Below are 16787 nucleotides of genomic sequence, written 5' to 3'. Positions count from 1 at the left end.
CATGGTCCTGGGTTCAGTCCCACTGTGTGGCACCTTGGGCAAGTGACTTCTACTATAGCCTCGGGCCAACCAAAGCCTTGTGAGTGGATTTGGTAGACGGAAACTGAAAGAAGCCCATCGTATATATGTATATATATGTACGTGTGTGTGTATGCTTGTGTGTCTGTGTTTGCCTCCCTAGCATTGCTTGACAACCGATGCTGGTGTGTTTATGTCCCCGTTACTTAGCGGTTCGGCAAAAAGAGACCGATAGAATAAGTACTAGGCTTACAAAGAATAAGTCCCTGGGTCGATTTGCTCAACTAAAGGTGGTGTTCCAGCATGGCCACAGTCAAATGACTGAAACAAGTAAAAGAGTAAACACATAACCAATATCTAAAACTTCAGGTGCATCCATATATATCCAAAAAGAAAATTAAGAAGACTCATATTATAGGTTGAGTTTCCTTTGACTGGTTACTTTAATTAGATAGGTCACAGAGTACATATTGAAAAAGAAATCCAAAATAGGAGAGTTAATCCATAAATTATTTAGTTATGTCATCTTGCATGAGTTTTCATTAATAGTGAAAAAACACCAATTTTGTAAGGAAAAGCTCAGAAGCAGATTGCAAATCTTCAGAGATTGTTACTTTCATTTGTAACCTCTAAGATATATACCAGACAGAGGACAGTATCATAACACTGTCTTTAGTTTATTAAAATACTAAAGATTATTTATGAAAGTTATGCAGTCTCTGAAGATTTGGCAATGTGATCTGTTTATAATGTTTTCATTGTTAAGAAGACATGTAAGATGAAGTACATACATACATACATACATACATACATACATACATACATACATACATGCATGCATGCATACATACATACATACATACATACATACATACATACATACATACATACATACATACATACGTATGTAGTGAACTTCATGCAGGCATGGCGTGGATTTGATCCTCGGTTGCCAAATTTCACTTAACAGTTCAAGAGCACTTTTCTCACAGTAAAACAATAGTTTTTCTGTGAGTGACAGCAGTTACACTAGCCAGATGCCTTTGCTAAGCAGAATAATGTCTTTACCACTTGACCCTTCTAACCTCTTCTAGGCCACCAAAAGTTAGAATTGAGATGACAGGTACCACCAATGAAATCTATTGTTCTCAACAATATGTCTATCTTTCTAACTAGTTTTGGATAGTTATAAATACTAGAATTTGGTAAGGCAAAATCAGTTAGTGAGAGCAACCATCAGTTAGTGAACAGAGACCGACTAGAGTCATGGCCACAAGCAGGCAACCTCTAAAGACAAACGACCAGAGGGAGGAAGAAGGTTACGATCAGCCAACTATGAGACACAACTTACCTCGATTCTATAACTTTCACTAGCTCATTTTCTCTTACAACATCATTCTGTCTCTATCTGTGGATTACTACAATAAGAACGTGTACACACATACCGGCCGAAATTAACTCTTGCATGCTTTTCCATTTACTAATTATACATACCAACCAGTCGTGGTTTTGGATATATATATAAAGTAACAGTAAATAAATATTTCTTTACAGCTTTGATCACTGTTCTTCTTTCATCTTGCACATTTGCAACAGCAACATTCGTTACAATCGCTAACTGCTAACTCCAACATATATCATTTCATCACAAACTGTTACACTGGTGACACTGACAACACCTTAACCATACTGTTACAATCAGCTACCCTCGATGGCAACCAACTTCATTACTGTTACATATATATATATGTGTGTGTGTGTGTGTGTGTGTGTGTGTGTGTATATATATATATATATATATATATATATATATGTGTGTGTGTGTGTGTGTGTGTGTGTGTGTGTGTGTGTGTGTGTGTGTGTGTGTGTGTGTGTGTGTGTGTGTGTGTGTGTGTGTATGTATAAAGATAGATAGATAGATAGATATAAATCAGAAATGGAAAAACAAAAAACAAAACAATAAATTGAGCAATTGTATATTCAATTCAATTTCAATATTTTATACAAACAAATGACACATCTCTTAAATTATAGCTGTTTCTGTTTCATTCATAAACAAAGTTTTTCAAGAATCAAATCTGCTTGAATACGTGCATGCATACATACATACATACATACATACATACATACATACATACATACATACATACATACATACATACATATGAGTTGAAATAGTTAAGAAGGTATGTTAATCTGATGAAACATCATTACATATTCAAACGGATTCGATTATTCTTGAAAAACTTTGTTTATGAAAGAAGCAGAAACAGCTGTAATTTAAGAGATGTGTTATTTGTTTGTATAAAATATTTGAATTGAATTGAATATATAATTGTTCAATTTATTGTTTTGCTTTGTTTTTCCATTTCTGATTTATATTTATATATTAATAAACTGTATGTTTATTTTATTTACCTACTGAAGTAACATTGTTATTGATACAGGTAATATAAACCAGTAAATTCTTCGGATATTTAATATCCCTTAGGATAAACTGCTGTATATATATTTATTCCTCATTGGATGTTTCTTATATCTGAGAACATCACCTCTTGAATGTGTCATTTCTCTATGTTGGTGGCATTAATGACTAAGAAATCCTTGTACAAAACTGGTGGAACAAAGATAGCAAGGAAGAGTTAGTGGTAAGCATGATTACTGTTGTTGTTGCAGCTTGTTCCTTTATGTTTTTCTTCAACTTCCTTTTTATTTTGACATCACAAGGGTCAATTTCCATTAGTGATACAGTGTTGTGACTTGGAACACTTTTTTGTTTCAGTTTCCCACATTTTGTCTCATTTCCAACCATTTTGAAGACGGATTTATAACAATAGAAAGGACTTTCATATGGTCTTTATCCATTGGCCAGTTCACTGAAAAGTATTTTTCAAAGTAATTTCTCTTCTTTCATTCTAATTGCATGCCCTGATCATTATAGCCAGTGTTTCTAAGTGGTAGATTTCATATTTTGACTGTTGGTTATATTTCCTAGGATGCTTTGTTGGCTATGTAGTCCCTCTGTTTGATGCTTAAGATGGTGTGAAGTTTTTGTTGATGGGAATACTTCAGCTTTTTGATGTCATGATAATAAAGTATCCATTTTTCACTAGCATATAACATTGTTGACTGATAAACTAAAGTTTTATTTTGTGGGGAAGAACTTTGATCTTAATAACCCATTTTGTAAATTTCCTAATGCTGATTTGTGTTCTACATTCTTTTCAGAAGTACATTTGATGGAAAGAAGACTTCTAAGAGTGGGATAAGCAATAACTTACTTGAGAGATGTATTAAAGATAAAGATGTTGAAATCAGAGAGTTTGATCTTCAATGCAGATTGGGTGAGGACTTTGGTTGTCTTGATATTCTATGGAAGGTGAAAGCAATCATATACACAAAGGAAGTTGTAGATTTCTAAAGTTTTTGATGTGTGTGACAGAAAGCAGTATTGTCATCTGGCCATGAAAAATGGTGTCTGATGTCAACATCTGGATTGTTTGGTGGAATGTACACAAAAGTATCACAAACAAATATTAAGGAAAGAACATTAGTGCAAAAACACAACCCTGCTACATGTAACTGAGAACTGCTTGCTTTGATAAAAAACATAACCTGACATACCTTCTTGCAGTGTTTCACCTAATGAGGTGAAGAACTTGGGCAGGCAGAACATTGAAGAACCATTCAAAAAGCATCTCTTGGTACACCATCAAAACCCTTTTTCATTTTATAGAAGACAAAGATAAATAGTTTCTTAGTTGTCTATTTTTCTCTTGGGATTGCACAAAAAAATAATGTAAATTGTGTTGCAACAGGCACAAAAACTGTATTGAGATTTGGGAAAAATCTTGTCTGCAATGATCTGGAGACCATCTAGAAAGATTCTTGCTGATATCTTTCTCTTAATGGATATCAATGTCATTCCATGAACATTCCCACAAGATTTTCAATCTTGTTTCTTCAAGGTGGTGATAATAATTGCATCTTTAAATTTATCTGGGATTCAGTGGTCTTGTCATTTCTTCAGAATCAGAGAGAAAAGTTTGGTTTTGGAGGGTAGTCCACCATGTTCCTGTAATTCAAGAAAGATTTTGTTAAGATCTGGGGATTTTCCTAGTTTCACACTGTTCATGGTATTTTCAGACTCTTAAAATGATAGTTGAACTTCATCATCATCATCATCATCATCATCATCAACATAGTTTAATGTTGATTTTTCCATGCTGGCATGGGCTGGACAATTTGACAGGAGCTGGCCAGCTGGGTAGCCGTCCAGACTCCAATTTGTCTCTTGTGGTATGGTTTCTATGGCTGGATGTCAACCACTTTACAGAGTATCCAAAGTGCATTTTACGTGCCACTGGCACAGGTGCATTTTTGCATCTTTGTGGCACTGGCACCTGTAAAGGACAAGCCTATATGTATGAATGATAGTGATTTTACTTAACTTGATGTATCTTCTCAAGTACATCAAATCACCACAACTCCTGGTCCCTTGTCATTTTCCCGGTGAAGTCCAGTGTCCAAAGATTCTTTCTTACCACTTAGTCCCATGTCTTCATGGGTCTATCCTTCCCACAGGTTCCCTCCATAATTAGAGCTCAGCACTTCTTTATGTAGCTGTCCTCATCCATATGCACCACATGACCAAACCAGCGCAGCCCTTCTCTCTTGCATGCAACATCTGATGCCTCTTACACCCAATTTTCCTCTTAAATGATTTACATTCTATTGTGCATGCACACTGACATTACCAATCCAGCAAAGCATGCTAGATTCATTTTTTTTCAAGCCTTTGCAAGTCCTCTGTAGTTAAAGCCCATGTTTCACTGCCAAGTAGCATAGTTGTACTACATAGGCATCATACAACCTGCCTTTCACTCTGAGGGAGAGGCCTTTAATTACCAAAAAAGGTAGATCTCTAAGTTCCTCCTCCACTGCTAACTGGATCACCTAGGTAACAGAAGCTATCTACTACTTCTAATGATTCCCCCGACCCCAAGCACTTGAGGGAGTCTATTATCTGCACATTTCTAGTGCTTATTGTACCTGAACATTTGCCACATATAAGACTATTTTCTCCATTAACCTTCCTGTGATACCTGCACTGGATACAACACATGGAGTTTCTATCCTTCTTACATATTGAGCAGGGCCATCTTCCTGAAGGGGCTTGTGATTTGTCTGTTTTCTTACTTACTAGGACTTTGGTTTTTGTTGAATTAACCATAAGGCCCTTAGATTCCAGGCCTTGCTCCCATGCCTGAAATTTCTTCTCTAGGTCAGCTATAAGAACAAGGACATCAGTGTAGAGAAGCTCCCAGGGACAGCTGGTCTTGAATTCCTCTCTTAAGGTCTAGAGAACTGAAATAAACAAGAGGGGGCTGAGAACTGATCCTTGATGAACTGCCAACCTTCACCTTACTGGCAACATCCCTGTACATGGTTTGTACAGCTCTCACTAACCACTCATCTATCTCTAGCTTCCGTATTAACCACTAGATAAGAGAGCAGGGGACCTTGCCAAAGGCTTTCTCCATTTCAACAAAAGCCAAGTACAGAGGTTTATTTTTGGCAAAATACTTCTCCTGCAGTTGCTTCACCAGGAATATAGCATTAGTGGTGCTTCTACCTGGCACAAATCCAAACTGCATCTCATCTACATTAACTCGCTTCCTAATTAATTGAGCTATGGACCCTTTCTGTGACTTTCATCACCTGACCCAAAAATATAATGCCTCTGTAATTATTTATTCATCCATAATTGTTTAGGATGATGCAAGATATTTATCAATAAATCTTATGCTGTTGTTGAATTCAAATCAGTGAGAAGAAAATGTCCCATTCAGTGGTTAAGGATATCTTGTTACTTCACGGAGGTGTTGGTGTTGTCTGTTGTTAAAAAGTTGCTTGTTGATCACAAGTAGAGAAAAACCATTCATCTGATTAGAATAAAGCCATTCCTACTCATCTTGTAGCTTTTGGCCTACAAGATAAGACATTTCCTTTCTCTGCCTTTTCTATCACTGCTACAAAGGCTTCTGTTCCTCAAAGTTGGCTGACCTCATACTGCCTTCATGGAGACACTCTTTACTTGATCATCTCTCCTCCTTTTATCCTCCTTGTTGTGCCACCTCCCCAGTTATTACACTAGCCATAACATTGGTCCTTTACCATTCTCTCTATGTATACTGGCGGTGTCAAATTATCCATGACCATTGCTAAAAAACAAAACATAAAAATAAAATCATTTATACTGCATCTCACACCCACAGATCTCTAACTAAATATTTTAGCCAGTCATTCCTTAACAACTGTAACCCTCTGGGAGTCTCTTCCTGCCTATATTTTGCTGACTGCTGTCACCATACAAACATTTAAATTAAATTTAACTTCATTCACCTCACCATATGGAAGGTCCTATGATGACCACAAGTATGGTTGCTTGCACCATTCTCCTCTTCCACATTCTCTTCCTAATTAAGAAAATATTATGCATTAACTCTGCTCCACATACTAAATGTAGAGCCATGCTATGTATTTATTTGCGTAATTAACACATACACACATATCTGAAAATAATCACTAGTATTTATGATGGTAAAATGAACTTACATTTGAAGAATTTTGTATTGGAACTGCAGATAGGTGCTTATCAGTAGTGTGATGGGGTAGGTGAGGGTGAAGCATGCATACAAACAGCTCATTTTTTTTTAGGAGAGGGGTCTTATTCTATATGTTGATTCTAAGTAGGAAGGTAGATACTCACCCTTCAAAAAGATGTTCTTAACATAACAATTTTTTCAAAATTGATCAAAATATAACATATATCTATTTTTAGTCTGTCTTCATTTTGCTGAAATAACATTTTTTTTTGCCATGTGCACCTTATGTAAATTAATTTAAAAAACTATAAATATTTGTTTATCGTTGTGCAAACACTGCTTGGTTCAAATTGAATAAAATCATGAATCATGCAAAGTTATAAAGGAAATAAATGAAGGAGTCAAAGAAGTCTTTCCTCATCCTTGAGCAATTTTGCAATAAAAGGAAAAAAAAAAAGAAGATACTTCACCTCACTAGCTGAAGTATTGCAAGAAGATATGTCAGGTTATGCTTTTTTTTTTTTTTATCAAAGCAGAGTTGTGTTTTTGTACCAATGCTCTGCTTTTGTGTACATTCCACCAAACAATCCAGTTGTTGACATCAGACACCATTTTTTCATAGCCAGATGACAATGCTGCTCTCTGTCACACACATCAAAAACTTTAGAAATCTACAACTTCTTTTGTGTATATGATTGCTTTCACCTTCCATAGAATATCAAGAAGAATAAAGCCCTCACCCTGTCTGTTTGGAAGATCAAACTCTTTGATTTCAACATTTTTATCTTTAATACATCTCTCAAGTAAGTTATCGCTTATCCCAGTCTCAGAAGTCTTCTTTCCATCAAATGTACTTCTGAAAAGAATGTTGAACACAAAACTGGGTTAGTCCAATCAGCATTTGCAAACTTACGAGGGGAAGTCAAAAGTTATCCACACTTTCCCCATAACATCTCTTTATTATTGTCACACTGCCTTCTGCACATGTGTGCTTATAGTTGGTACTATTGTGGTCATGTGATCGAAGTTTGAGCCTGATCATGCCATTTTTCTTTCTGGCTTTACAGTGTAAGCATGGCTGCTCCACTAGCAATGTGCACCAAAGAAGAACAAAGAGCAGTGATTCAATTTCTCTGGAAAAGGGGTGTACAATCAACAGTACAAGATACAGTGCTTTGCTGGCCAACAAACTGAAGCCAGCAAATCACACCAAACACTGAAGCCTATTGTCAAAGAAAGTCTTGTTGTTGCATGACAATGCATGCCCATACACAGCTGCCCAGATTGTTGAAACCATTAATCAATTGGGTTTTGAAGTGATGGAACACCCTGCCTACAGCTCAGATCTTGCCCCTTCCAACTATCATATCTTTGGACTGCTCAAAAATAGTTTACAAGGTTGTCAATTTCCTACAGATGAAGATATGAAGGAAGCGGTATATAAATAGTTGCACGACCAACCAAAAACTTTCTTCTTGGAGGGAATATGCAAGCTTATGGACCATTGGACCAAGTGCATCGAAAAGGAAGGAGGCTATATAGAAAAATGACATACTTGTTTATTCCCTGCTTTTGTATAAACACATTGAGAAAACAAGAGTGTGTATAAGTTTTGACTCTCCCTTGTACAAAATGGGTCATTAAGAACAAAGATCTTCCCAACAAAATGAAACTCTTGGTTTATCAATCAAGCTTGATATATAGTTGTGAAAAATTGGCATTTTATCATCATGCTTTATAATTTATTGGTATAGATCATTTCATGATATCATTGTTAATTTGGGTACTTTTCAAAATATATTTTGGTTGACTCATTTGAGATTGATTGTTGAAAGTATATATTCTAGTGGCTTATAATAATAGAAAATTGTAGAGCTATGTGAATCATATTTTGTTTAACTATTAGGTTGTTCTGAAAATAATGGCCGCTCTAAGTGTTGTATTTAGGTGAATTTTGACATACTTAATAATTGATGTATGATCTTTAATAATTTTCTACTTATTTCAGATAGAAAGCATTCTTGAAGCATAAGCACCCTTAATTATGAACATGACAAAAAAGGACCTTCGCTTACTTTTCTTGCATGAGTTCAAGCTTGGACACAATGCCTCCCAAACTGCTGCCAATATCAACAGAGCATGGGGAGAGGGGTCCACAAGTAATCGCACAGTACGAAGGTGGTTTCAGAAATTCTGTAGTGGTGATGAGAGCCTTGAAGATGAAGAAGGTAGAGGACGGTCATGCAGTCTTGGCAATGAACAACTGAAAGCAATTGTTGAACAAAACCCATGTCAAAGTATCACAGAAATGTCTCAGGCACTTGGTATCGGTATTGCAATGGTCTCATGCAATCTGCAGAAGATTGATAAGGTGAAAAACTCAATAAATGGGTAGCACATGAACTCAATGAAAATCAAAAAGTTTGGCATTTTGTAGTGTGCTTGATGCTCTTTCTGCAAAACACCAACGATCCTTTTCTTGACCGAATAGTGGATCCTTTATGATAATCATAAACGATCAGGTCAATGGCTTGATCGTGATGAGTCCCCCAAAGCCAAAGTTGCATCAGCAAAAGATTATGGTGACTGTCTGGTGGTCTGCAATTGGTGTTGTCCATTGCAGCTTTCTGGAAGCCAATCAAGGCATTAAAGCAAAGGTTTACTGCAATCAACACGCTGAAATGCATAAAACACCATTTTGTATTCTTTGTATCTTAAATTAATATTTTGTTTTACTGGAGAGATTGGAAACCCAAACAAGGCTGGTTTAATCCATAATGGATCTAATGTATTGTTTGTGCTATTATTGTGGATTCTTTAGTTGTAGTGTTACCATTGTCATGGGATGCATGTTGTATTTCTGGTGTAAGATTATAATGGCATTTCTGTGTCACATTCACTGTCGTTGCAAGATGGTGGTGTTGTGTTTGTATCATTGTCAAAAATTGATGTTGTTGCTATACCAGTCATGATGTAAGATTAAGCTAGCTGTGTACATTACAGCAAAGCAAACTCACAAACATTTAACAATAGATTTTATTAAGGGAAGGCTAAGCATGTATCATGTGATCATGTGACCAACCAGGCTTTCAGATGTTACACATCGCTGGTCACAATATGCTTTTGCATTGTTTTAGCTTACAAATGAAGCAGAAATGTATCCTACTTGAAATGTCTTTAGAGCTCTGCTCTGGTCTGGTTTATGGGGAAAGGTGAGATGTGTTCTCTGTGGTGGTTTTGAACTTCTACTCTTAAATCTTTACAGGTACTGGTTATCACATGAATTGCAAGAGCATTTGAGATTATGTTCAATATCTCAAATATCAAGCTGATTGGTTAATATTTAGTTGTTCACATGAAAATGGTGTGGTTCAGTCATGACAGTGAACTGGTAATTTTGCAGTTGGGGTTCAAATCCCTACACTTGCATTTGCTAAATGTGGTATCTGTGAGTGGTCTAACTGGGTTTGTGAATTGTTTTTCTTTCTTTAACTCTTTAAGCATTCAGATTATTCTGCCAAATGTAATGCTTATATATTCTCACTTTGAATTACTCATGCATTATCTTGTAGCTTGGAAGTTTCAATGTTGTGATTATTATTTTTAGATTGGCATTGTAATGTAGGTTTGAGAGGCTGGATGTGGTTGGTTCAAACATAAAATAGGAAAACTATTTGAATGAGATAGGGCCAGTTAAAATGCTGAAGAGTTAATGTATTGTGTGTGTACTGTAGATATTGTGGAGGTGTTATCTGTATGCACTCCTAACACTTAATTTTCAGGTAAAAACCAACTGTTTTCAATTGAAAAACCCACATCATTTAACGTCTGCTTTCCATGCTGGCATGGATTGGACGGTTTGGCAGGAGTTGGCCAGGCAGGAGTGTGCACCAAACTTCTGTGTCTCTTTTGGCACAGTTTTTATAGATAGATGCCTTTCCTAACACAAATCACCCAGATGAGTGGACAATATGGAATGAGAAAATAGATTTTATTCATTTAGATAGTCTATACTACAGCTTATATATAAAGCACTTTTTATGAGAGATATAATACTTCATTGAGAAATTGGTTTATTGCATATCTCTGTTCTTTAACTCTATCTCTGATGTTAATTCTTAACTCCAGGAAATAAATTTTAATGAAATTTCTTTATGGATATTGAACTCCCGTTTGTTATGGCATTGTCCGCTTTGCTGTTCATCATTTATCTGACTTAGCAATTGTGATCAGTATTTTTTTTTTTTTATCATGCATCTAATGTAGAAACAACAAAATCAAAATCTCTTATTCATATACTTGGTATCTTCATCTTCTCTTTAACAGTTAATGAGTAACAGCATCAGCTACCATGACCAGTACTTCTAGTTAATTAATAATCATACAGTAATTATATCGTGATGATATACCCAGTTGACATCTAGCGATCGTTATTGGGGAGTTGTCACGGAAAAAATTCCTGCAAGTTTGTAGAACTCTTCATTTTGCAAGTAAACGATTACTTCCGCTTTGAGTTTCTGTCGGTCACACTTTCTATTTCGTATGTTTAATTGATCATTGTTTTGCCAATTGCTAAATAGATTTATTACGATGTTATCTTTCAAGTACAAGTGTTCCAGAAACTGTTTGGACTGAAGTTCATATGTAATGCGATTAGAGTTATAGTAAAGGAGGAAATTACATGAAAATGCAAATGATGGGCGAGTTACGAAGAGTACTTGTGACTTTGTTTATATTTCTTGGGGTGTTATTCTGGAAGTCTTACGGTAAGATCAGTTCTAATGTTATACGTTTTTAAAATCAATATTTAGTTTTAGAGAGTTAAATCTAGAACATTACTAGTTTATTTTTGTCTCATTAAATCATTCGATGATAATGTAAACAATGTATGTTGAATGTAAGACACCTGCTTATTTATTGAATTTATTTCTTCCTTGTAAAACATTTTCCTTATTTATTAATGTATTAGTCCTTTATCATATTTATTATTTCTTACGCATTGTTTTATTTACGTCGAAAATACACCAACTCTTCGTCACATCGGTTGCGTTTTCGTAGCTCAGTTTTATGAGTTTTATGATAAATTTATAACCACTGTTCAAATTGCAAAATATAAAGTTTCATTTTCTTAGCTGTTTGTAAAATCTTGAAGATCGAGACTGCGTAAATGCTATTAGCTACGCGCAGAGATTTTTTTGGTGTAACGTAACTAGTTTTCACTTTCTGATATCAGGCGGGGTTTTATTATTGACGACACTAAACTATGATTAACTTATAATTTGTTATTGTTTAAGATGGAATATAAATTCGAAGTACTAGGCAATCCTAGTACTTATTTTATTGACCCCGAAAGGATAGCAACACTTTTGTATAAGTGCGAGCCTTGGGTTCATGAGAAAGGATATGGTTTGTGAGATATTTCAAGCTAATTGCAAATTCGCAAAATGTCCAAGTTGTGGATGGATATTGTTGGTAATGTCATAAAATTGTTTTAGAAAAGTTTCTTCTTCTCTCTCTCTAAAACCTACTTATTGTTGAAGCAGTTGTCTTATATAGTTTTAGGGTATTGGTACTGATGCAGAGAAAAATAATTAAGTGGACAAAACCAGAACAGTTACAGACTGATATACGTTCAGAAGGGCTGTGTATGTTGCTGTTGAGTTTAGAGCAATCTGATTGTTTTCAGAAGCATTCATTCAGATACAGATAGACTATGTAAGAGAGACCATTGGAGAACTATGAAAGAGATCATTGGAGAAAGAAATGCTTCCTTCAAGTATCAGATGTTACAGAAATAAAATTGCATTGATAATTAACATTAATTTGACAAGCTATTAAATTTACTATGTCTATTTGATCACTTATTGTAAACCAGGGCCAAAATTTCATCAATCCTGCCAACCACCATGCACACAAACATTCTACATATTAAACAGGAGTATTTTCCTGCAAGGATTAGTGGTTTGTCTGTTTTCCTACTTATTACAACTTTGGTCTCCTTTAAGTTAACTTCATGGCCCTTTGATTCTAGGTTTTGCTTCCACGCCTAGAATTACAGTTTTAATTCTACTACAGATTCAGCTATAAGATCAAGGTCATCAGTATAGAGGAGCTCCCATAGGCAACCAATCGTAAGCCCTCTGTCATAGCCTGGAGGACTATGATGAAGAAGAAGAGGATGAAGAACTGAGCCCTGGTGAACTACCTGCATACTAAATTCATTGCTATGTTCATAGCTAACTCTTGCCTTATCAACAACATCTGTGTACATGGCTTGGATGGCTCTCACCTGCTATTCATTTATCCCTAACTTCTGCAACAAGGGTAAGCGGGTAAGTGACACTATGAAAGGTTTTTCTAGCAGTTTATTTTTCTAGTAAGGCAATTATTCCTGTAATTGCTTTACTATAAAGAGTGTATCAATAGTGCTTCTTCCTGACAGAAACCAAACTGCATCTCATCTGGGCTAACTCTTCCTAGTTAGTTGAGCAGTAACTTTTTCTGTCACTTTCATGATCCAGTCCATCAATATGATACTTCTGTAATTACTGCTATTTAAGGCGTCTCCTTTATCCTTGTAGCAGTTGATTATAATACTGCTATACCAGTTGTTGAGTATGATATCTTCCTGTATAATCTGATTGTGGAAACTACATTTTATGGGCTGAGATTCAAAACCGAATCTAAGAATTCTTGCTCACCTGATCTACCGCTAATTGGCTGACCAGGTGGAAAAATTTCTTTGTCCTGTCAAAAAGTGATGGCCTCCGATCTGGGCTGTGTCACGGAAAGTTCAGATGGACAACATTTGACCTAAATAGGTACAAGCCACTCTTGTAATGGTATATTCATCCTTCTAGCTAGAAGAGGCCATTATAAATACGAGTTCCCATAGACACATGCCACTTAGCCAGCATGAGCTAGCAGTGAACAGTCAGCACTGTGATGAGATGGTGACCACTGTGAGTAGAGCGACACGCAACAGTTAGTAGTTGCAGACCACAAAACAGACAAGAAAGAGAAACAATACAACATAGTTGAATGACAAATGCACACGCAGACACAAAATATGTCTTAGTACTATCTTGTCCCATCAACATTCTCTTTCCTCCATTTTTACTTCGCCAATTCAAAGTAGTTGGCTACTTTATGCAGCAGCATATTTGATTCAAGTATCCAACAAAGTAAATGCAACTGTGACCAAATAAATAATGTAAACTACATTCCTATTCTTTCTTCATTGTTTTCCTTTGATGCCAGTCCAACACGCCTTGCATCATCTGCTACACCCGTGAACTTACATTCATCCATCAACATCACACATTACGCTACATTATTTTCAGCATCTGTAAGTCTTAAAAATATTTTAGTAAAGAAAAATTAGTAATGATCAACTGAAAACTGACTGATATTCTAGTTAATAATTTGCTCATACTTTCTAGAATGGCACTATATTTTCTAAGTTTGAAAACTGGAGCAGTTGTACTCTTAATCTTCATCTGAATTGTATTCAACTATATTGAAGCTTCAATAATAAGTGATACCTTGACTGGACAAGTTTTGATTCTTAGTAACAGAGTGGCTCCATGTGACACAAATTTACCATTTAAAATAGAAAGGATCCAATTTCCACTGCATAATAATAAATCATAAATAAAGCATAAAGTCGACAACATTCAATAAAGTAGGAAGTTGTAAATATTGTAACAGAATGAGAACCTAAAATTCACACCTGAGTTATGCTTAGTATTTATTATATTGTTACTAACATTATATTATCCATGTATCTACTCTACAACAAGACACCTACTCCTGTCCCTCTATACTTCTAATCTCTCATTGACTGGCACAAAGTCCTACCCCTCACTTGTGCTCCTCCTTCCAGCTAAAGCGGTTTTGTCTTGCAAGTTACTTGGTGACCTTGTTGATGCTGGTATCGTGTAAAAAGCACTGGTGCTGGTGCCATGCAAAAGGCACCTAGTAACCTCCATAAAGTGGCTGGCATAGGAAGGGCATCCAACTATAGAAACTACGCCAAAAACTGACAACGGAACCTGGTGCAGCCTCCAGCTCCTGTGAACCCATCCAACCCATGCTAGCATGGAAAGCAGACATTAAATGATGATGATGATTATAGTTTATCTACATTCTAAGTCTTCAATAACCTCAAAAATGTTTAACATGATGAAACAATGAAGCTATAGTATGGCTGTGTGGTTAGAAGCTTGCTTCCAAACCATATGGTCTTGGGTTCAGTTGCACTCCACAGCACCTTGGGCAAGTATCTTCTGCTCTAGCTCCAGGCCAAACAGTCTTGTGGATTTAATAGGAGGAAATTGAAAGTAGTCCATCACATACAGGGAACAAAGTAATGGAAACACCTAGCATCATAGCATAATTTTGAAATATCTATAAAACCGTCAAAAGCTTGTTTATTTTTTATTTTTTATTTATTATTAGTGTTGCTTGATATGTTTTGCTAAAATTGCTGTTTCTTTTCAGATATGATCAGAAAAAGGTAATTAAAATTCATTAAAATGACAGATCTATCAGACTTAGAAAGAGGTCAAATTGTTGGTGCTCTTATGGCAGGTGCTAACGTAATGAAAACAGCCAAAATATTTGGTGTATCAAGAAGTACTGTCTCGAAAGTAATAACAGCCTTTGAGAAAGAGGGAAAAACCTCCTTGTCAAAATAAAACTCCGGAAGAAAACCCAAACTTTCAGATAGGGACCGCTGAACTCTTACGCAAATTGTTAGAAAGAATCACAAAAGTGCAGCTCCCAAAATTACTGCAGAGCTTAATGACCACCTCGAGAACTCAGTTTCCACAAAAACTGTTTGCTGGGAGCTGCACAAAGCCAGATTCATGAGAGGGCTGCAATCAGAAAACTACAACTTTAAAAAAAAACATTGCAAAGCGTTTAGAGTGGAGTAAAAAACCTACAGAATTGGTCCCTAAAGTAGTGGAAGAATGTTATTTTCTCAGATGAGTCATCCTTTACCTTATTTCCAACCACTGGCCGAGTATACGTGTGGAGACAGCCAGAAGAAGCATTTGACCTCGACTGCTTTCTTCCAACTGTTAAACATGAAGGAGGATCTGTGATGATCTGAGGTAGATATATCTTGGAAATCTGCCAGCCCAATGGTTTCCTTTCATGGCAGAATTATCTGATCAAATTCATCCTATGGTTGTGGAACTGTTTCCGGAGGGAAACACAATCTTTCAGGATGATAATGCACTAATTCACACAGCTAAAGTTGTTACTGAATGGCACAAGGAACATTCTAGTGAAGTTGAACAACTTATCTGGCCACCACAGTCCCCAGATCTTAATTTCTTTGAACATTTATGGTGCATTTTAGAAAAACAAGTAAGGAGTCGATATCCTCCACCATCATCACTGCAAGAACTGGAGACTGTTTTTGCTGAAGAATGGACAAAAATTCCTTTGGAAACAATTGAAACTTTGTACGAGTTCATATCTCGTAGAATTCAAGCTGTAATTACTGCCAAAGGTAGTCTCACCCCATTTAAAAATAAATTTGTTTGAAATTTTAAGGTGTTTCCACTATTTGTCCAACCCCTGTATATACACATACATATATACATACATACATATATATAAGAGTTACAGAATGGAGTATGGGAAATCCAGGCTACATAGTGAGACAGCAGTTATCTGAAGGACAGGAGGTTTGGCATCTGCAGCTGTATAGGTTTGTAGGGGATGCTGTGGATGAGCCTGTTATTTAGTGAAGAATCAGTGTTACATTCATTATTATAGTTGGTGCTAAGGTTATCAATTATTAAGGGGTTGAAGGTGGTGTTGTTGTGTTGTATGGTATGATAATTATTGTGTGCAGTGGTATCCTCTGTTATGGCAGAAGGTATATTTGGGTGTTGTGGTAAATTTAAGGGTCGGGTGTTGTGGTAAATTTAAGGGTCGGGTGTTAGAAATGGCACTGTAGTTGTAGTTATGAGGGTTTATTTTGTTATAGGAATCAGTTGGTGTATTTGGTTTATATGTTTGGAGTTGAGGGGTTATGTTGAATTAATTTACTAGGGTCGGGGTTAGCTGTTAGTGGATTTGAGAGTTTCCTGTTATGATGTCTCGGATAACTCCGGCAATGTTGGTGGTGGTGGAGTAGGATAA

At 36.1% G+C, this 16787-nt stretch overlaps 1 protein-coding gene and 1 long non-coding RNA gene across 5 annotated transcripts in view; one reads left to right on the top strand and one right to left on the bottom strand.

Annotated features, from left to right (window-relative positions):
• The window catches only part of LOC128249506 (uncharacterized), a 34282-nt gene that overhangs the window by 1199 nt on the left and 16296 nt on the right, over window positions 1–16787 (bottom strand). The window contains exons 1-2 of one of the 2 annotated variants that reach the window (XR_008265621.1): window positions 8702–8992; window positions 7367–7482 (exon numbers count right to left, since the gene is read on the bottom strand). The exons of the other annotated variant lie outside the window; for it this stretch is intronic. This is a non-coding gene — a long non-coding RNA (uncharacterized LOC128249506). Of the gene's footprint in view, window positions 1–7366; window positions 7483–8701; window positions 8993–16787 lie in introns of those variants that run through there. 2 annotated transcript variants of the gene reach the window in all.
• The window catches only part of LOC106878218 (lysosomal acid glucosylceramidase), a 73396-nt gene continuing 67727 nt past the window's right edge, over window positions 11119–16787 (top strand). For 2 of the 3 annotated variants that reach the window (XM_014927369.2, XM_014927367.2), the window contains exon 1: window positions 11119–11392. In XM_014927369.2, the coding sequence (XP_014782855.1) occupies window positions 11308–11392 (85 nt within the window). In that variant the 5' untranslated portion in view covers window positions 11119–11307. Of the gene's footprint in view, window positions 11393–12701; window positions 12959–16787 lie in introns of all 3 variants that reach the window. The other variant, XM_052973233.1, reaches the window with a different exon arrangement.

The sequence above is a fragment of the Octopus bimaculoides genome, chromosome 15, assembly GCF_001194135.2.
Source record: "Octopus bimaculoides isolate UCB-OBI-ISO-001 chromosome 15, ASM119413v2, whole genome shotgun sequence".
Taxonomy (NCBI): domain Eukaryota; kingdom Metazoa; phylum Mollusca; class Cephalopoda; order Octopoda; family Octopodidae; genus Octopus; species Octopus bimaculoides.
Note: the sequence above shows the minus strand (reverse complement) of the source record. Positions and strands in the feature narration are given on the sequence as shown.